The sequence below is a fragment of the Rhincodon typus genome, chromosome 21 (assembly GCF_021869965.1).
Source record: "Rhincodon typus isolate 14 chromosome 21, sRhiTyp1.1, whole genome shotgun sequence".
NCBI lineage: Eukaryota > Metazoa > Chordata > Chondrichthyes > Orectolobiformes > Rhincodontidae > Rhincodon > Rhincodon typus.
In genome coordinates this window covers 3400698-3422879 of record NC_063352.1, presented here as the reverse complement: position 1 = coordinate 3422879, position 22182 = coordinate 3400698, and the positions used below count along the sequence as shown (strand labels likewise).

Genomic DNA, 22182 nt, shown 5'->3' with positions numbered 1-22182 from the left:
TTAACATATCACCAAGGAGTGCCTTGATTTATTCACCGGGGTCAGGGTAATAGGTGCATTAATATAGCAGAGATAGTAGGAACTGCAGATGCTGGAGAATCCGAGACAACAAGGTGCAGGGCTGGATGAACACAGCAGGCCAAGCAGCATCATAGGAGCAGAAAGGCTGACGTTTCAGGCCTAGACCCTTCATCAGAAAAGGGGGAGGGGAAGGGGGTTCTGAAATAAATAGGGAGAGAGTGGGAGGCGGATAGAAGAGGGATAGAGGAGAGGATAGGTGGAGAGGAAACAAACAGGTCGAAGAGGCGGGGATGGAGCCAGTAAAGGTGAGTGTAGGTAGGGAGTTAGGGAGGGGATAGGTCAGTCCAGGGAGGACGGACAGGTCAAGGGGGCGGGATGAGGTTGGTCGGTAGGAGATGGAGGTGCGGCTTGAGGTGGGAGGAGGGGATAGGTGGGAGGAAGAAGAGGTTAGGGAGGCAGGGACGAGCTGGACTGGTTTTGGGATGCGGTAGGGGGAGGGGAGATTTTGAAGCTTGTGAAATCCACATTGATACCATTGGGCTGAGGGTACCCAAGCGGAATATGAGTTGCTGTTCCTGCAACCTTCAAAATCTTTCTTTTAACAGATCAGAAAATCATTTGGACATTCATGTCCAAGAAGACACATGACTGCTGTGATGTAAACTGTGTGATTGATATATTTAATATCATTTATTCTAAGTTTAGGTTTCTGGTTTTTGAGACAGTAACTGACGGATTTCTCTGTGTTTGAAATGAATGATTAACATGAAAGCATTTCTGTCACCATGTTGATTTTTACAAATTTTTTTAAGGCCTCAATAACAACCAAAACAGAATCCCCCTCGTCCTCACATACCACCCCACCAACCTCCGGATCCAACGCATCATCCTCCGACACTTCCGCCATCTGCAATCCGACCCCACCACCAAAGACATTTTTCCCTGATGGCAACTCAGCCAAAGGAGAAGGGTAAATGGGCATAACTCATCGAAAGCAATAAGACAGCACCTAATAAAGTGTATGGTATCCTGGGCTTTATTAACTGAGTTGTAAAGGTAAAGTCACCATAGTCCTATCAGACCATAGGGCTAGTCTCTTGTTAGAGAGAGATAGTAGGAACTGCCGATGCTGGAGTTTGAGATAACAAGGTGTGGAGCTGGATGAATACAGCTGGCAAGGCAGCATCAGGGGAGCAGGAAAGTTAGAGGGAGATGACTGTTGGTGGTTTAACTTGAAGGTCACCATGCCTCAGGCGAGGGGAGAGGTTAAGAAGAGGTAAGGGAATAAATGATCAAGCAAGTACTACCTTTTGAACTGAGATTTAGGAGTAACAGTTTTAAAACCTCTGTAATGTTGAATGAAATCTCTGTTTGCTTCACAGATTAAATTGTACACAAAACAAGGCACACTGAAATACCAGACAGATTGTGCACCCAACAATGGTTACTTCATGATTCCGCTGTACGATAAGGTAATTTGTACTAAAAACCGCTTCGTGCATTTTATGATAGTAATATTAATTTGTGCTCACCTTGACTTGTTAGTTTGGGACAAAGCCTGTTCTTAGATTCAAAACTCTTCATATGATCCAAATTTTTTATTGATCTTCCTACTTTTGAGAGACATGCACCTACAGTCATTTGAACAATGGCAGCCAGTTTAGTTTGTGAAACTAGGGTGACTCATTACATTAATACCTTGGAACATCAGAGGCTGAGGGCTTACAGAGGTTTATAAAATCATGAAAGGCATGGATAGGGTGAATAGCCAAGGTCCTTTCCCCAGGGTAGGGGAGTTCAAAACTAGAGGGCATAAGTTTAAAGTGAGAGGGGAAAGATATAAAAGGGACCTAAGGGCCCACTTATTCATGCATATGGTGGTGCATGTATGGAATGAGCTGCGCGAGGAAGTGGTGGAGACTGGTACAATTACAATATTTAAAGGCATCTGAATGTGTATGTGAATAGGAAGGGTTTAGAGGGATATGGACCAAATGCTGGCAAATGGGAACTAGGTTAATTTAGGATATCTGGTTGGCATGGATGGGTTGGACCAAAGGGTCTATTTCCATGCTGTAAAGCTCTATGCCTCGATTAAAAAAAATCTGAGTTTCACTGGAAATGAAATTCTGTAGAATGAATTGTTTACATTTTCAGTAAATGCTCTGATTTAGAACATTGTACTAAAAACTGTGTTAAAGAAATCTGCAGATTCATAATTCCGTTGGTGAGCGGTCAATGTTTGATGAATGTACTGTCATCCATCTTGCGTATTATACTTTGTGTGTAGTCAGACCATGTCTTTCTTTGCTTTGTAGGGGGATTTCGTTTTAAAGATTGAGCCACCTCTTGGCTGGAGCTTTGGTGAGTACCTCATTATTCAGCCTACACAAGCGAATGTGTCTTTTTGAAATATTTACACTGTTGATTGATTGTTACACGCTCTTGTGTGAAATGACTTTAAATGAATTAACATGGTGCATTACTGATGATACTGAAATGTTAGGGTCACACCATTGCCGAATAATGGGTCTGTAATTGTTTGTCCATGATTACCAGCTCAATAGCAATCTTAAATTCTTTACAGTTATGATCGTAAAACAACATTGTTTGTTGTTAAAATAACAGCTGATTACAGATGAATAACAAACCTGTAAATGGATTTTTTATTTAGAAACTTGCCAGTAAGTATCTCGTGGTGTAGGTGCAGAGTTGTCGTAAATGTACGTATGCGATGGTCAAAAAGGCACAACAATGCCTCTCCTTCCTCTGGCGGCTCAAGAAATTTGACATGTCCATAGGGATCCTCACAAACCTCTATAGATGCACCAGTGAAAGCATATTGTCTGGGTGCATAACGGCCTAGTATGACAACTGCTCTGCCCAGGACTGTAAGAAACTACAGAAGGTTGTATGCACAGCCCAGACCATCAGAGAAGCCAACCTCCCATCCATGGACTCTCTTTACATGGCTCGCTGCCGCAGAAAGGCTGCCAACATCATTAAAGACCTATCACACTCCGGTAATGATCTCCTACAACCTGTTCTGTCAGGCAGAAGGTACAGAAGCCTGAACACACGCACCAGCAGGTTCAGGAACAGCTTCTTCCCGGCCACTATCAGACTGATGAATGGACTCTCTAGCCTCAAATAAGACTGATCTTGTTGATGTTGGTCTCGCCCAGAGCATGCGCTGTGTAATGTAACCTGTGTGCCTCTGTCTAAGATCTTTTACAAGCTTTGATCTGTGCATCCTTGCTTACTATGATCCACCTGTACAGCTTGTAAACGAAGCTTTTCACTGTACTTCGGTACACATGACAATAAATCAATCAGTACAGTTGTAAAAAACCTGCAAATTCTGCCACTTGTTTTCCAGGGATATAATAGGAAGGTCAAATACATATGGGACCCATCTATACATTGACCCACTCCCTGGGCAGGTAACATGCTAACATGCTCTGACAGCCTTCAGGCAGTGTGTCAGTTTGTCCAACACAGATCTGAAGCAGCAATAGATTTGCAAAAATCTCCTTTGAAAGAGTAAAAATTTTATTCAACAGTTAATCCATAGAACATTGGGGCGGCACAGTGGCTCAGTGGTTAGCACTGCTGCCTCACAGTGCCAGGGAGCCGGGTTCAATTCCACCCTCGGGCAACTGTTTGTGTGGAGTTTGCACGTTCTCCCCGTGTCTGCGTGTTTCCTTCGAGTGCTCTGGTTTCCTCCCACAGTCCAAAGATGTGCAGGTTAGGTGAATTGACCATGCTAAATTGCCCGTAGGGTTCAGGGGTGTGTAGATTTGATGGGTTATGGGGGATGGGTCTGGGTGGCATGCTCCAAGGTTCGGTGTGGGCTTGTTGGGCCGAAGGGCCTGTTTCCACACTGTAGGGATTCTATGATTCTATGAACATTCAACCTATGGGACTCTACAAATCTGTACTTTTGAAAACATTTGCTTCAATTTTGTTTGGCATCATCATGGAGTACTTCTGTGGCACCTGTCAGTTGCATTCAGAATATTTGAATGTTGCATCAAAGCTCCCTGAAATAGGACTAAGGGTTCATCTGCAGCTATCACAGCTGCATTGGTCCACTTGATAAGGAATTGACTTTTATATTTTGGAACCACTTTTGACCTGGGAATAATTTTAAATGGTCCCCACAGCTGTGTTTGGAGGGCAAGGAGGAAGGAAGATGCTTGGAGAAAGAAACAACGAAGAATTGAGAAAATATTTTTCATGCAGTGCGTGGATCTGGAATGAACTCCCTGAGAGTGTGGTGGAGGCAGGGTTCAATGAAGGCAGTCTGGAGGGATGAAGGCAAAATCGTGCAGAAATCTTAAATAAACACAGAGAATGCTGGAGAAACCCAGTTAATGTTTTGAGTGCAATATGACTCTTCTTCCCCAAGTTACAACAGCCTTGAAATGTTAACTCTGTTTCTTTCTCTAGAGGGAATAGGATCATTATTTGAAGAGGAGGAATATGCAGGATTATGTGCAAAAGACAGGAACGGCAATACATTAATTTCACAAATGGCCTCGTGCTATAACCAGTCTATGATCTTGTGATAGATCTGTGGATGGTGGCTTCTAACTACTTAGCTTTATGTATTACACATGGTTTAGAACCCAAGTAATAAATGCAAGTAAATTTAAAACGTACGAATCAAATGCTGGCTGTCCAAACTTTATAACTGATGCAAAATAATCATCCTTTTCGATAAAATTTATTGGGATACTGTGTGGATCTGATCTGAAGGTAAAAACTTAGTGTTTTTAGAAAAAGAGTTCCCTTGCTGGACATTATACATTGATCTGAAACTGTACTTACTCAACAGTGATCAGCCTTTGTCAGTATGAAGGGAAACACCTTCATTTTAGCTGTAGAATATTGCATTGCACCTATTAGCACTCCTGTCTGTGAAAATGCAATATCACCTGAATTTGAGCCATGCCACAAGAAGTCTGCTAGTTTATAAATATTCACTACTTTTAAGAAGACAATTGTTTCATTTTATGAACAGAACCTACAAATGTGGATCTTCATGTCGATGGTATTAATGACATTTGCACCAAAGGCGAGGACATCAATTTTGTCTTCACTGGGTTTTCTGTCTCTGGAAAGGTAAGAGTGAATTTTCAGGTTGCTGGAGAAACATATAGCCATTGAATTGTTTCTAGACGGTACCGCTACTGTAAAACCATTTTCGTGCCTTATTGGAAATAATTGATTTAATATATTTGGTGGAGTAAGCTGAAGACATTTCAAATCCATGAAACGCAAGATGATTATTCATGAAGAAACCCAGTGACAGGAGTTCTGTCTTCAAGTTGCCATTTTGCTATTAAAGCTAAGCATCTGCCATTGATTATTTACATATCATGTCATAAAATTGCCGGTGGGTAAAAGTACAAGAGCAGGTCGGAGGCTGGGAATTCTGCAGTGAGTAACTCACCTGCTGATTCCCGAAACTCTGTTCGCATTTACAAGGCACAAGGCAGGAGTATGATGGAATACTCCCCACTTGCCTGGATGGGGTCAGCTCCAATATGAAGCTTGAGGTCATCCAGGACAAAGCAACTTGTTTGATTGCCATCCTACGCACCACCATCATCAACTTTCTTTATTAATTCGTGGGATGAGAGTGTCGCTGGCTAGGCAGCATTTATTGCCCAGTGGGCAGCTATGAGTCAACCACATTGCTGTGGGTCTGGCGTCACATGTAGGCCAGACCAGGTATTGGTTGCAGTTTCCGCCGCTAAAGGACATTAGTGAACCAGATGGGTTTTTCCGACAATCGACCATGTCGTCATTAGATTGTTAATTCCAGATATTTATTGAATTCAAATTCCACCATCTGCCATTGCGGGATTCGAACCCGGGTCCCCAGAACATTATCTGGGTCTCTGGATTAACAGTCCAGCGATAATACCACTAGGCCATTGCCTCCCCTTATTCACTCCCCACATCACCAATGCGTAATATCAGTAGCGTGTTCCAACTACAAAATGTCCCATAACAACTCACCAAGGCTCTTAAGACAGATCCTTCCAAACCCATGATTTTACCACCTAAAAGGGCAAGGACAGCAGATACATGGGAACACCACCCCTGCAAGTTCCCCTCCAAGCCACTCACCGTCCTGACTTGGAAATATATTGCCGTTCCTCCAGTGTCGCTGGGTCAAAATCCTGGAATTCCCTCCCTACAGCATTTGGGTGTCCCCACACTACAAGAAGGCAGCTCACCACTTCCACAGCTGGTTTGGATGGTGAATAAATGCTGTGATAGCCAGCAACACCCACATCCTGTAAATGTATATACAAGAAAAGTACATTTTTCATGATTTTGAAATATTCTGACTTTTTTTAATTTATTAGGTCTTAAGCAAAGGTCAAACCTCAGGGCCTGCTGGGGTTCACGTTACCTTAAGAAAGGTTGGAACAGTTGTTGACCAGACTTCATTGACTCAAACTGGAGGAAAGTATGTACCTGTTTATCAATATCTTCACTATGGTGAAGAGGAGGAGTTCACTTTCTCTCTGAAAGAAATCTCACTTGTGTTTCCTTTGGCAGGTATGTATTTACAAAGGTGCTACCTGGTGACTATGAAATCTTTGCATCCCACCCCACCTGGACTCTACAGAAGGTAGGTTTGCTTGTGATAATTGGTTAATAGCATGTAGCTGTAGATGTGGATAATTTTGAAGGTGAATAATTTTTGGTGTTTCAGTGAGTATTTTTATGTGGTCTCACATAAATATATATTATATATCCATTCCAGGTTCAGATGGTGTGACTGTAGTTGTGTAACAGGCATAGAGGATCCTGATGACCTGCTGATTATCTCTCAATGAAATGTCATTCATTAACAAATAGTGTCACACATTAGTGATGCTACTGTCTATTAGCTTCAGCATGTACTCACCCTTCCAGTGCAAACATCAGAAAAAACCCTGAATGTATTTGGAAGACAGTGTTTAATAATAATCCAGCAATTTGAACCTCTGGCTGAAGTTAACATAGGCATATAAACCACTTGAGATTTACACATGTTCTTTACATCCTATCTGAGCAGGTCCATTAGATTGTTGCATGTAATTTTGGTCTCCCTACCTAATGGCATTGTGGGTCGACCCACAGCAGGTGGACTGCAGTGGTTCAAGAAGGCAGCTCACCACCACCTTCTCAAAGGCAACTAGGGATGAGTAATAAATGCTGGCCCAGCCGGTGATGCCCAGGTCCCACAAATGAATTTAAAAAATATATACTTGCCGTAGAGGGAATGCGGTGGAGTTTCACGAGCCTGATGCTGTTTTTGGCAGGACTGTCCTGTGAAGACAGAGGTTGGTTTGACTGGGCCTGTATTCCCTGGAGTTTACAAGGATGGGAGAGGATCGAATTGAAACGTATACAATTCCTACAGGGCTGTTCAGATTAGATGCAGAGAGGATGTTTTCCCTAGTTGGGGCATCTAGACCCAGGGGAAACAGTCTCAATCTCGGGTAGTTGATTTAGGACTGAGGTGATGAAAAATCTCTTCACTCAGAGGGTTGTGAACCTGTGGAATCCTCTACTGTAGGAGGCTGTGGAGAACAAGTGATTGAATATATTCCACAATGAGATTGATACGTTTTTAGATTTTTACAGGCATCAAGGAGAATGGGGAGGAAGTGGGAATATGGCTTTGAGATAGATGATCAGCAGCATGGTTAAGGGGTCAAATAGCCTTATCCTGCTCCTACGTTCTTTGTTTCTGATGGTTTCTGTTAATTTCCTTGTGTTTGTCCCTATTGTATCATGAATGTTGGGGTTTTCATTTACCTTGTGATTTTTCTTTTGTTGGGGGTGCCCTATATTAATAAACTGAATTTCTTCATTAGAATTTTCAGGTGAAGCCTGAAGTTGTTTAGCTATAGTAGGTGGTTTGAATTGTAAGATACTATTTCTTCTGTTGTTCTTTAGGCGTCTACCTCAGTACAGGTGCTGAATTCTAATGCAAACGCGTTTGATTCTCTTGTTGTTGCTGGATATGAGGTTGTGGGCTCTGTACGTAGTGATGGAGAACCAATGAAAGGAGTAGTGTTCCTACTGTTTTCCTCATCGGTCGCCAGGCAGGTGAGTGTGAATGATCTGATCTTCGTATAAACAGCTGAATTAGGATTTTATGTAAAGTTCCCGAATTATTTGCTATTGGGTTTGGTTCTTAAAAGGCACACAGTTTATCCTTTTAAAAATGTATTTACATCAAATGTTGTTTTAATCGGTTCCTTATGAACAAGCACTCTTGGTAAACCAGCAAAAATTATATTCTTCAAAAACTGTGAAGTTTACTGTATTATTCTGTCCAATTATTACAGTTAATTTATTTACATCAGTGTAAATATATTTGTTGTTCAATTGAATGGTCACAAAAAATATCAACAGTGATTTCAATTTTGAATCATTTTCTCCTCACATACTGTGATCTCCGTGATGTCTGTGTAGTCAGTTGAGGGTGTGCGTGAGAAGGCTCTCTGCTGGTAAATTTTACTTAAGGCAAGGTCTGCATTATTACTTAAGTGGTTTATGCTGTAACTATAGTATAACACTGATGTGTATACCCCCTACATTATATTTCTATTACTTAATGTGTTTTTACATTGATAATGTGGACCTCTTGATTATACGGAAAATTTGATCAACTGGCATGCTCCATAGATGCTGGTTAATAAAAGTTTGCTGTATTTCACTTTTCTCTTTTAAACATCTTTGACACAGCTAAATAAGCAGGGGTACTCTTGTGGGATTATTGCAATTATGGTTGATCCCTTTGGAAGCCTCTAAATTGTCATTATTTTTCATCTTGCGAAGACGTTTCTGTGGCAAGTAATGCAGTGTCTTTTCCTGATAGGATACCTTTGGCTGTAATTTTTCTCCTGTTGAAGGATTTCAAACAGCAGATGAAGCCTCACCTTTCCTGTGCAGTGTTGTGTCAGGAGAAGATGGATCGTTCATTTTCCCATCCCTCCCCAGTGGAGAATATATAGTGGTGAGTAAGTGATTTTTCCAGGCTGCATCAGAAAGGTTTTGAAGTGTCCTTTCTGGGTTTACACGAACGGCAGAGAGGAAGAGACAGTGGTATCACGGTATCATCACTGTTGTGGTTGGCTGGCTGGCCGAGCTGGTTTGTTGTTTTTCCGCAGACGGTTCATTACCCTGCTGGGTAACATCATCAGTGCAGCCTCCGATGAAGCGGTGTTGTGTTTTCCCGCCTGTTATTTAAACTCTGGGGTCCGTTGAGCTGGATTACCTCACTTCCGGTTTTCCTTCGCAGTGGAGTGTAAATGGGGTCGACTTCTTCGTGGAGTACCAGTGAAAGAAAAAGAAAGAGCTCGACCCCATATACACTCCATTGCGAAGGGAAACCGGAAGTGAGGTGATCCAGCCCAACGGACACCAGAGTTCAAATAACAGGCGGGAAAACACAACAGCGCTTCATCGGAGGCTGCACTGATGATGTTACCCAGCAGGGTAATGAAGCTTCTGCGGAAAAACAACGAACCAGCTCGGTGAGCCAACCAACCACAACATCCACAACCCAAGCTACAAATCTACTCTAAAACCTTAGGTATCATCACTGGATAGTAATTCAGGTTAATATCCTGAGGTCACAGGTTCATATCCCACCATGGCAGCTGGTTGAATTTAAAGTCAGTGAGTAAACCTGGAATTCTGACCAAGCAGTGATAGTCCTTTGTCCCTTAGAGAAGAAAATCTGGTATTGTTACCAGGTCCAGTCTGCATGTGTTTGTAATCTGCTTGACTCTTAACTGCCCTCTGAAAGGGCAAGTCACTAAGTTCAAGGGGCAGTTAGGGATGAGCAACAAATGCTGGTCTAACCAACAATATCCACATCCAATGAAAGAATAAGTTTTAAAAAGTTGTGCATTTACATGCAACAAACGGAGTGGGAAATTGTAAAAATAAAACTTTGACCTGACTGCGTAGAGTAAAGGAAATGACACCAGTGTCATCTTTGGAGTTGGAGCCTGGGTCTGCTCGACTTTAGAGGAGGTGTTCTCTAGAATTATAGTCTGTACTTAACTATAGTCAACAAAGCTAGCTGCTTTTCGCTGGTGTGTGTAGGTGTCACCTGCTCTCTTCTAATGGGAAGGCTGTGATGGAGTGATACTTACTTCCACTGGGATAATAATCCAGAACCCCAGGCAGATGGTGAAATTTGAATTCAATAAAATATGGAGGAATAGCGAACTGCTCAAACCATGCCCACCACTTGCTGATAATTGGAAAATCCACCTGGTTCAGTAATGTCCTTTAGGGGCGGCCCTTACCATGGTCTGGCCTACCTGTAACTCCAGACCCACAGCAATGTGGTTGACTCTTAACTGCTCTCCAGGCAATTAGAGATGGGCAATAAATTCTAGTCAGCGATGCTTATATCATTTTGCCTCCACCTGGGCCTGTCAGAGATGGTTGGTATCTTTGCGGACGCTTGGATAGTCTTTGACAAGAGATTCTGACAATTTGGTTGGGATTTTGCAATTTTACTTGGAGGATTCGAGGATGCTGTTGAAGTATTTCCTCTGTACATCTGATAACCATTGCCTGTGATGGACCTCAAGAGTAGTGATCTCATCTTAGGTCAGAAATACGGAATGTATGGCCCGTAAGATTAACCATGACCCGTGCATTCATACTGGGGATGTTGGTCTGATATTAGAGTGCTAATCCTTCCAATGGATCTGTAGGATTTTGTGGAGGCATAATTTGAGATATTTGTAGGGATTTGAGGTGACTGCTGTACGTGGTCCACATCTCCAACAGGTTTAGAAGGGAAGCAAAACTGCTGCTCTGAAGACCATGAGCTTGGTGCCTGGTTTGACGTTTTTGGCATCAGTCACTCAGAGGGTCAAAGGCTGTGCTGGCATACTGGAGGAAATGTTGAATTCCATTGTCAGTGCCTGTCCTTGTTTTCAAGAGGCACCTGAGATCTGAGAATTGATTCAGGTTGGTCCAGTGGCTCACCCTGGACTTTGAAAATCTCCTTCCTGGTTCCCAAATCCCCACTCCTAGATGCTGAGCTCTACTAGTCTTCCAGTTTCCAACATGTCTCAGCTTCCCAATTCCTCATCTCTTACCCTTACCCTCACCCTCAATCTGCCCAGTTCCTGATCCCTCCTCCTGGTTCCCGAACTCCAGTAAAATCGTGCATGAAAATCGGGGGACAATTGAAACACTTCAAATCTCATTCACTCGGATATGTGCAGATGTGTCACTGTGCGTGCTCCTTGAAGGCAGAAAACACAGCTATTTTACTAGAAAATCTTTGTCTGCAGTCCCAAACTCTGGATACCAGGTGTCCCTAGGGGCCTACGTTTTCCTTCATAAGCCCCACTGCGGAAAATTTGATTTTGTTGATGCAAGTTAATTAACATTTTAATTTTTTGGGTCCTCTCCTGCAGCCTCCGTTGACCGGCTTAGTCTTGCTGTCCCACTGCATTTGGTGCTACTTTCTGGTTTTGCCTTGCACTGCTAATAAGTCCATGAGACGTAATAGCAGAAGTAGGCTGCCCCGCCATTCAGTAAGATCATGGCTGATCTGAAAATCCTCAACTGCACTTTCCTGCCTTTTCCCTAGAACTCTTGTTTTCTTTAGTGATTAAAAATCCATCCATCTCAATCTTGAATAGATTTAATTACAGAGCCTTTACAGCTTTCTGTGGGAAAGAAGTCCACAGTCTGTCTCCTCATCTCCATCTTAAATGTGTGATCTCTTATTTTGATCTTCTGATCACAGATTCTCCCACAGGAGGAAACAGTATTTCCCCGCCTACTGTGTCAATCACTCTACGAATCTGACAGGTCTCAATGAGGTCGCTTCTCATTCTTCTAAACTTTATTGACTACGAGCCAAACCTACTCACAAGAAAATCCTTCCATACTTGGGATCAACTGAGTGAACCTTATGTGGACTAATTCAAATGCCACTATATTTTTCCTTTAGGTAAGGGGCCCAGAACTGTTCACAGTATTGTAGGTGTCTAAGGTTTCGGAGTAGATTTGTAGCTCGGGTTGTTGGTGTTGCGGTTGGTTGGCTCGCCGAGCTGGTTTGTTGTTCCGCAGACGTTTCATTACCCTGCTGGGTAACATCATCAGTGCAGCCTCCGATGAAGTGCTGTTGTTTTCCCGCCTGGTTTTTAAACTCTGGAGTCCGTTGAGCTAGATTGCCTCACTTACAGTTTTTCTTCGTAGTGGAGTGTATATGGGGTCGAGTTCTATGTGTTTATTGATGGCTTTCTTCGTGGAGTGCCAGGCTTCTAGGAATTCCTGTGCCTGTCTCTGCTTAGCTTGTCCCAGGATCTTGGTGTTGTCCCAGTCGAATTGGTGGTTCTCCTCATCCATGTGGATGGAGATGAGTGAGTATGGTGTGGTCTGAATAATGCCTTGTATAGTTTAAGTAAGACTTCCATATGTTCACACTCTGTTCCCTTTGAAATAAAGGCCAATAGCCCATTTGTTTTCCCTAATATTTGCTATGCTTAGGTGTTGGCTCTTTGTGATTCATGTAGAAGGACACCTAAATCCTTCTGTGCAGCAGCTTTTGGCAGTCTTTGTCAATTTAAATAATGTTCAGCTCCTCCACTCTTTCCACCAAAGTACATGACCTCACATTTTGACATTTTACTGACGTAATCTGCAGCTGACTATTGGCCTCAATCACCTGCCCCTCCTTCTTCATTTACAAACTTCTGTTCGTTTTTAAATAGAAGTAAATCTCCTAAGTTGTTGCAGTGGGGAAAGCAGACTAAAGGCACTTTACAGGACATGGAAGGATAGGGAACAGGAAGACAATTAAACTGTGTCAGTGAAGAAGATATGGAGAGGACTGAAAAGAGTGGAAGTTGGGAAAAAAAGAAAGGAATAATGTCATTGAAAAGATGCAGAGCAGATATTGAAGAAGTACAAATACCTAAGAGCGATAGAAGGGTAAATTCCACTGGGAGCTCACAGCAATTAGGTGAAATTTTTAAAATCTTTCTTGGAGTTGATCATTCATTAGTTTTACTTCTCTGCATTTCTGTTGCTGCTGTCAAACTAAAGAACAAAAGGTTAAAATCTTTGAGCGGCTTTTGAAGAAATGTGAAAAATACCCAAAATATAATACAAGTGGCATTCCCTCATGCTGTTTAGAGAGTGAGCATCTGCGTTAGGAGGACTGCCTGATGTTCATTAGTCATTACCATTACCGTATCCCCAACTGTCAACATCCTGGGGTCAGCATTGATCAGAAACTGAACTGGACTAGCCATATTACTCATGTCGCTACAAGAGTAGGTCACATGTTGGGAATTCTGCAGTGGGAAGCTCACTTCCTGTCTTTCCAATTGCTGTCCACCAATTTCAAGGCACTAGACAGGAGTGTGATAAATAACCTCCACTTGCCTGGATTAGTGCAGCTCCGACATTACTGAAGATGTTCAACACCATCCAGGACAAAGCAGCATGGTAAATTGTATCTGTGTACCACCTTCAACAGTCACACCCTCCCCATTGACAAACAGTATCATCAGTATGTACCATCTACAGGATGCACTGCAGAAATTCACCAAGGTTCCTTAGACACCATTTTCCAAACCCACAACCACTTCCATCTGGAAGGACAAGGGCAGCAGGCGCATGGGAACACCACCCCCTGCAAGTTCCCCTCCAAGCCAGTCACGATTCCTGACTTATATCACTTCCTTCCTGCAGTGAGACGTCCTGTGAAGAGTGGATAGTTGTCTCATCTAGAATTTCCTGTTGACGGTGCAACGTGTCCCTCGTCCTTGGCTTTACCAAGACACACTTGTATTGTTTAATGCAAAATTATTTGTGGGGAAGACTTTAAAACCTGCATCCAAATCTGGTTCAATATTGCATGCATGTTAACCTTTGCCAAATAAAAGGTTTGCTGTCGCCTTTTTGAAGATAGTGTTACCAGCACCTGTATTTTAAATGGTTCATGTTGAACTTGTTTTGTTCCTTGTTTCTTTGCATATTCTTTTAAATTAGTGAAATAGATGCAGCTTAAGTTTTCCAAGTTATTTGAAGTAAACATCAGTACTAGATAGTTTATTAAGGTTAGCCTGTAAGGTTTGGTGAAAAGAGTGCACTATTTATTCTGATGAACATATGATTGTTGGTTTGTCAAGTTTGAAAGCCCAATAAGTTTCTTTGCATTCTTTACATTATAATATTGTTAATTCTTTAAATTCTAGGTACCGTTCTACAGAGGTGAGAGAATTACATTTGATGTTGCCCCATCAAGATTAGATTTTTCTGTGGCACATAACAGTTTAAGGATTGAGGTAACGTTCTGCAAAATTATCATGAGTCCAGTTTGTTTGAATAACTAAGAAGAGTATAAATAAGTAGATTTTTTTTTTTCTGTGTTCCTCGGTTCCTGTGTAACCATTAATTAACGTGTTGATTGTCATGCTGACCTTAATGTGGGGCCATTCCATGATGGAAGCTGTTTGCTGATGAATTCTAATTAGTAATTAACTAGAAACCAGTGCAGTTGATGGAATTCTGCACTCCAGCTTGTACAGCTTTTCAGTAAGTGCAGGACAAGTGCCTGTGATTTGCTGTTAAATGATAACTGTGTCCCAGGTATGCATATTGTATCCGTCAAACTGAGCTACTGTTAAAGAGCTAAACCAAGCGTGCCAATCTGCTAACAGTGTACCTATAGTCTGCAGGAGATAACAAGAGAACATTGAGCACTTCTGTAGAAAAGGAAGTGAAATTAAAAAGACATTTATGTTGGTAACTGTTTCTAGCACTCTGTTCTTGGCAGAGATTGCTGAGCATAATTTCTTGGCTTGCCTGACTGTTATCTCCGTTGGAGTGGCGTACTGGCAGTTTAACTTGTATGAGTCATAGAATCCCTACAGTGTGGAAGCAATCCATTTGGCTCATCGAGTTCACACTGACCCTCTGAAGAGTATCCCACCCAGACCGACCCTCCTGCCGTATCCTTGTAACTCTGCATTTCCCATAGCTAACCCACATAGCCTGCACATCCTTGGACTGTGGGTGGAAACTGGGCTATCCGGAGGAAACCCGTGCAGACATGGGGAGAATGTCTGTGTAGAGTTTGCACAGTCACCCAAGGCTGGGATTGAACCCGGGTCCCTGGCACTGTGAGGCAGCAGTGTTAATCACTAAGCCACTGTGCATCCAATAAATTGAAAAAAAAACTAATAGGAACAACTTCCCTCATTTCAAAGTTCTGTTTTAGAAGAATTGGCAAATTTAATACTGTCATGGTGTGCATTTGAAACCAGCTATTTGCATTGGGGTAGTAACACATTAACTTTGTACATTACTGTGTAATTTAAAATTTCACAGACAACTCGCACAGCTAAAGACCCTAATAGGAATAGGATTAGCCTGTCTGACACTTTAGTCAGATGCTGGTTGATTAGTACCTCAACTTCATTCACCCGTCTCCCAACAATGATCTTGTGAGTAAAAGCAAAATACTGTAGATGCTGTAAATCTGAAATAAAAACAGTGTTGAAGAAGCTCAGCAGGTCTGGCAGCATCTGTGGAGAGAGAAACAAAGTTAACATTTCAATTCTCTTCAGTTCTGAACTGATTAGCTGAAGTAAATATTTTTGTTTATTGCTGTGTACAGCATTTATTCTGTACATTGCAGGTCAGTTTATAAAGCAGAGTTTATCTTTAAAACTTTGTATAGATTTTCTTGTTTGTATGCATTTCCTTATCAAAGTCCTTTGTTGCAGCCTGTCTTTCGAGTGATGGGATTCTCTGTTACGGGCCGGGTTTTGGATGGGCCAAATGGACAAGGGGTTCGTTATGCTACTGTTATTCTCAGCAACCAAATCAAAGGTACGTGAAAGGTGGTGGCTGTGGCAACAATGCAGTTTTAATGCAGTTATGCTGTATTATAACGAGGGGACATATTACCCTGGAGTTTCAGGTTCTGGCAATTACCATTGAGTTGCTGCTCTGCTTGGTTTGTTGCAGCGTCGACACTGCTGTGCATTTCTTTTAAACCTGGCTTCCCGTAAATGTGGCATGCAGTGCCCCAGGAGAGCTTGGGTAAGAGTGGTTATCACTCCCCTCCACACTTATATGGCACTGGCTGGCAGATTGTAAGTTTTAAAGGTCCAGTGTGAATATTACAGAATAGGTAGGGAGGATGAAGTGCTTCAGGGCAGTCGGGGAGGTGGAGTTGGAATCAGTGGGCAAGGTGGGGATGGAGAGGGTGGATAAGGCAGGGTCGGGGCGACTGGGCAAGGCGGCAGATGGGTTGGGGCTAGTCGTTTAGGTCAGGGGCATATAATTGGTTGAATGAGAAGATGGGAGTCAGGTTTAGGTGGGGTTTCAGAAGATTACTCAGGCTGTGGAGATATTCAGGCATGGTAGGTAGTTGGGAGTGGGAGCAGTTCACTAAGGTGGTTGGAGTGGGTGCAAGTGGGTAGGCTATTGATAGGGGAGCAGAGGGTCAGTTTGAGTGGTTGAAGTGTTAGGAATTGACAAGGATTTTTCTGTCAAATAGTTCCTATGTGACAATTCAGATGAGCTGAACTGTCTGAAGACTCCGGTTCCTACCCGGAGTCAGAGACTTTAGCACATATTCCTGGGGAGTAAGCAAGTAGTCCTTTCCAAGTTTAGACTGCCTGGGCATTTTCCATGGATGCAGTGCACTGGACCTTCCACAGGGTCCAATGTGAATCTCCAGCTGTGCATCCGATCTCTAATTATCTGGAGACTCGACAATATGGAGTGTCGCGATGTGCAAGTGAATTGCTATTGGAAATATGTATCAGAAAAAAGTATTTTTTATCCCCTCTGAAATGTCTCATTCCTGACCTGTGTTGAGGACCAGACCAGCCACCCTCAAAATATATTAAGAAGGTAGCCTAAACCCTAACTTTTTTTTGTTTTAAAAGGTGTCAGGTGCTGTGTTCCAGATGCAATTCGATTGGCCAAACTACTTGACATTAAGCAAAACATAATTTATTCAAACACTACAATTAAAATACAACAAAAGAAAGAAGAACTGGAATAACAGCTCTATTGGAAAACTTCTTAGAATAATCGATTATTTTACCACTACACAGTAACTGTTCCAATAAAATAACATGCTGTAAACACACCCTTGGTAAAAGGCAAATTCAGAGCACAGATTTGTCTCACATGCAATCCAGCAGTCCAGGAAGAGAACCCCCAGTTTTTGGCTGTAATTGAGAGAGGGAAAAAAATAGCTTTCACTTCTTTAAGACCCTAACAGTAAAAGCTGAAAGCTAAACCTAAAATCCCTGGTTCTGTGGGTGAGAGCTTGACCACACCTGTTCAGGCTGCTTCTATTGTTCCAGCTTTCAAAAAAAAACACCCAAGACTTCACGTTGTTTATCTTCTCATAGACTGCTCCACACCTGTCCTCCAATCTTTTTCTTAAAGAAACCAGGACAAAACACACCTTTTAAAGCTGTAGTATTGTCACACTTGCTAATATTTAAAAAGTCAATAGAGAAACAAAGGCCTGTGCACAGTGTGTACTGCTGAAGCTTATTAATCATAGCCTTTTCTGTTTTTTGGTTTCATTAAGTTTCTGTGCAGTTACAACCAAAACATGATTATATTTTCTGGTTTTAAATATCACTAATATGAATATATGATGCTTGACATTATTGCTGTAAGTTTCTCGTGCACAAGTATATTCCTATATTGAAAGTGGAGTATAAAACTGCAAATACACGCATGCGTCAATATATTGAGATCATTAACAAGCGGGTTTGTTTTACTTGGCACAGTCTGTGTTATAAAATAGAGTAAAGTTTTCTGTTTGAATTTCTAAAATTCTTAACATTATATTGTACAAGCACTTAACAAATGAGCAAGATGGATGAGAAGAGCTAATGGATGTAGGAACATGAGAAATAGAAGCAGGAGTACCTGCTATTTAACTAGATTATGGCTGATCTTCTGCCTCAATGGCATTTTCCCTGCACGATCCCTAAATCTCTTAATGTCTTTAATTCAACTAAGAAATCTACTGATCTTTGTCTTGAGTATTCTCTGAGTGAGTTTCCATAGCCCTTTGGAATTTTCTATTTCAAAGATTCATCATCCTCTGAGTGAAGAAATACCTCCTCTTCCAGTTGGAAACAACCTGCCCTTTATTTTGAGACTATGTCCCCTGGTTGTAAAAACCTGCCTGAATGCTGAGGAGTATGCTTCCTGCATCTTTCCTGTTGATTTTTGAAAGTGTCAATGAGATCACCTGTTATTCTTCTAAACTCTAGAGAATACAATCCCCTTAATCACTTCTGAGGACAGTCCCACCATTGCAGGGATCAGTTTGGTGAATCTTTGTTGCAGTCCCTCTAGGGCAAGTATATCCTTCAATTGCACATTGTCCATTACTCATTAATCCTGAAAAGATAGCATAGCAAAGAATTTCTCAGGGAGCATTCGTTATTGCATCTAATTTAGATGTTTCTATTTTCTGTAACTGTCTAAAGTATGAATGTTAGAAAGTATTGCTAATTCCATCACTGTCCCATTTCTGTTTTATCGTACTAAGTGGCCTCTCAGCGAGTGAGCATGCCTAGTTAAGAACCAGGTTAAAACAACTCAATCCCAATGAATTCTTACAGCTGAGACCTTGAGATTGATGGATGCTTCTTAATCTCACCTTTAACAATATGCTTGAAACGTTTAGAAATGTTCTTAATCCTAGCACCAAGAAAGCAACAAACCATCCTAAATTTACGCTCACTGCCACAGAATCGTCAGTCTGTGTCCCTGACAGGAAAGGCCCCTATAACAGTACTTCTATTAAATCTTGTCAAACGCTGCCTAACACAAGAATTGTTCTAAGTGTCCAATAACTAAGTGGCCCTTCCATTTTCCTCAGAGAGACTACTCCCTTCAACTGTTCCAAAAAATGAATATCTATTTGATAGAGGAATAGCCACTGGAGACTTTTGAACTACCTACTTACTTTTCCTGACAGTCATCCATCTATCTGACTGATCCTGCTGGGCAATAACTTTTCGAAATCTACTAGCCATCTCACTCTGTACCTTTATATATGGCCTTAATAACGTTAAGCCTAAAAAAAATGTTTTAATAACACTCTGTATATAAACTATCTTTCACTACCTACAGAAAATAATGTTAAAATGGAAAAAAATTTAAAATATATATCAAACATATAAAATTAAATAAAATCAACCACTTAGCTGATTAACTGAACAAAAATGTTTCCTCTTCAATAAGGAAAGAAAATTCTCCAGAGCTGACCATGTATAGGACTCTCCAGAACGAAAACACAACTCCTTATTGGAAAAAAAGTCTGTTTTAAAAAGAAAACCTTTGCAGTCTAAAAAAATTTTCTAAAACACACTTTGACTCTTTTAAATTTCTGAATTAAGAATAAAAACAAACCTCAGTCATTCACTGTAGACTCTTTTTTTTAAAAAAAAAGTAATTGTGCTTGTGAGTTAGACACCTGAATAAAAACTGAAATAGTTAATTCTGAGGGTATTTTTGCTTGGAATAGTGTCAATAAATTGTCTGCACATTGCTTGTCAACGAGATGGGGGGTCAGTTCTATTGATGTTATATTTCAGGAATCTGTCAATCCGTTCCTGTTAGCTGTTCTGCAAATGGCCAAATGTGAGTCAAAAATTGATGTTATATGTGTGCTGTCCATCGGGTTTTTGTAAGCAACACTATTTGATTGCATAAAATGATAGGGAATAAGCTGGGGTCCAAATTACTCTTAGACTCTGAATGAAATTATCCCAAATATTTTGTTACAACTGTCGTGGCATGGCTATACTTAATGCCAAGACTAATGCCTGTTTGTGTTTAAATTGATGGCATGGGGATTTCTGCTTTAGATTTTCTATGTCAGCAGGTTTAAAGTGACTGATTTTATGCTGTGGTGTGATAATCAGTGAAATAAAGCTGGCAGAATGACATTTCCAGAAGAAAATTATGCATTATATGCTAATCCAAATTACAAAGACTGTTGTTTGCAGCCCCTGGAATGCTTGCATGTTTATCCGCTTTCTTCTTTATTATATAGTAACCACAAAGGCAGATGGCTCATTCAGACTTGAAAACATGACAACAGGCACATACTCCATTAATACGCAGAAGGAGCACATCTTCTTTGAACCAGTTACTGTGAAGATCGCCCCTAACACACCTCAATTGGCAGATATCGTGGCTATAAGGTAGGAGGTTACAGCAGCAGGTGGAATATGCATTATATGTAAAAGTATTCAACTGGCTTTTCCATCACTATATTATTTGTCTCGAAGCTAGTTTCAACAAAGCATTGTATTGTTTCTCCATTACTCTACAGCTTTAGTGTCTGTGGGCAAGTGGCTGTCAAACGGTTCCCTGAAGGATTAAAACCACCCATCAAGTATAAATTAGCAATGGTCACTCAAAGTAAGGATAAAGCTTCACCAGTTATAACAGAAACGGATTCTCATGGATCATTCTGTTTCCAAGCAAAAGCAGGAACCTATATCATTCAGGTGAAATTAATATTATTTAATCTGTTCAATGATTATCTGAAATTATTTATGTATTTGAATGAAAGGGGGCAGCTTCATTTTAGGAGCTTTATTTTTGCTTTGTAAACTTAGGGGCCCTATTGATTAATTGTCAAAATGTCGTTCTTCGTTTCATTTGTAGGTCTGTTCTTATGTAGGATCTTGAACCAGTCCAGTTTGTAAGGAAAATTATGTCCACTAGATTATATGCAAATGTTAAAAATTTGTGTATAGATTGAACTTAAAGCTGTCTGCTTTGTTGTTTAATGTAATCATTTAGATGAAATCGGTGTAAGCCTAACATTCTAACTGCCTAATTAGCATATTCATCCATGCACATGTGATAAGCATTTAGTGTTGAAAATATTTCCAGTGCTACGTTGTCAATATTTTTAAAGTTTAGGTGTAGGTGGTGGAATGTTGGCAGGATATTCTATGTGTAGGTATCAAAATGAGTTTTGTCCACTCCTCCACTGCTGTCCACACCAATGTGCTTTCCAACAGAGATGATTAGATAGAGTTGGAGACAGGAACAATCATTGTTCCTTCCCAAGTTAAGGGGCAAGGGCCAATTAAAACACCCTGACTGACACTCAACTGCATTGCACTAACTCACCATGTGTTTGAAATTGAGACCTTAGAATCTTTATATTGGCTAATGCAGGCTGTCAAAAGAGCTGGGATTCTCTCTAAAATAACTGCAGTCTAGTGAATAAATAAGATTTTTATTTTTTCTCATTCTACTTTTTTCCCTTCTTAGTTTAGATGTTTCACTTTGGCTTTGCATACTGCACGTTACAAAGCATCTGAGGATTTTGGAAAACACTAAGATTGAGGTTACAGAAATAGTGTTAATGGTGGATGAAGAATTCCACATACCCACTGTTTAGCATAGTATTTGTATTGGTCTAACTGATTATGAATTCAATAGGTGATGGTCAGTGAAACTGAAGCAAAAGCAGGACTTGCACTGAAGCCAAAGGTTCAAACTGTCACAGTTACAAATGCACCCATTATGGATCTATCATTCACCCAGTTTATGGCATCTGTGACTGGCAAAGTACACTGTTTGGGTAAGTAGGTGTTTGCTGGGTGTATGTTAGTTGAATTAGTCTCTGTTTTTGATGAACAGAGCTTCACCTGTAATTAAAACTAGTCTTTCCTTCTATATTCATAGCTTTGGTCAGTATTCCTTTCAGTGAAGTAAAGATTGTAAACTTCTGTGTTGTTCTCCTTCTCTCAGACCTACACTGGTGTAACTACTTAAGTTTAGTTTTACAAGTGATAAAACATTTGAAATGCTGTTCAAATGTACTGTCACTAGTTGGAGATGCTCCAGGAGAAGTGCAAATCATTGTTGCTATATGTATTCCCCACACTTTTTTATTCATCCCTATGAAACTCAAAAAACTGTGGGAGAAGAGATAGTAGGAACTGCAGATGCTGGAGAATCTGAGATAACAAGGTGTAGAGCTGGATGAACACAGCAGGCCAAGCAGCATCAGAGGAGCAGGAAAGCTGACGTTTCAGGCCTAGACCCTTCTTCAGAAATGGGGGAGGGGAA

General features: G+C 41.1%; 1 protein-coding gene across 1 annotated transcript in view; it reads left to right on the top strand.

Annotated features, from left to right (window-relative positions):
* Positions 1–22182, top strand: part of nomo (nodal modulator) — a 67676-nt gene that overhangs the window by 428 nt on the left and 45066 nt on the right. The window contains exons 2-13 of the mRNA XM_048609388.1: positions 1404–1493; positions 2340–2385; positions 5048–5148; positions 6405–6508; positions 6601–6673; positions 7990–8142; positions 8918–9055; positions 14286–14375; positions 15819–15924; positions 20141–20291; positions 20423–20600; positions 21550–21691. Coding sequence (XP_048465345.1) covers positions 1404–1493; positions 2340–2385; positions 5048–5148; positions 6405–6508; positions 6601–6673; positions 7990–8142; positions 8918–9055; positions 14286–14375; positions 15819–15924; positions 20141–20291; positions 20423–20600; positions 21550–21691 — 1372 coding nt within the window. The remainder of the gene's footprint in view (positions 1–1403; positions 1494–2339; positions 2386–5047; positions 5149–6404; positions 6509–6600; positions 6674–7989; positions 8143–8917; positions 9056–14285; positions 14376–15818; positions 15925–20140; positions 20292–20422; positions 20601–21549; positions 21692–22182) is intronic.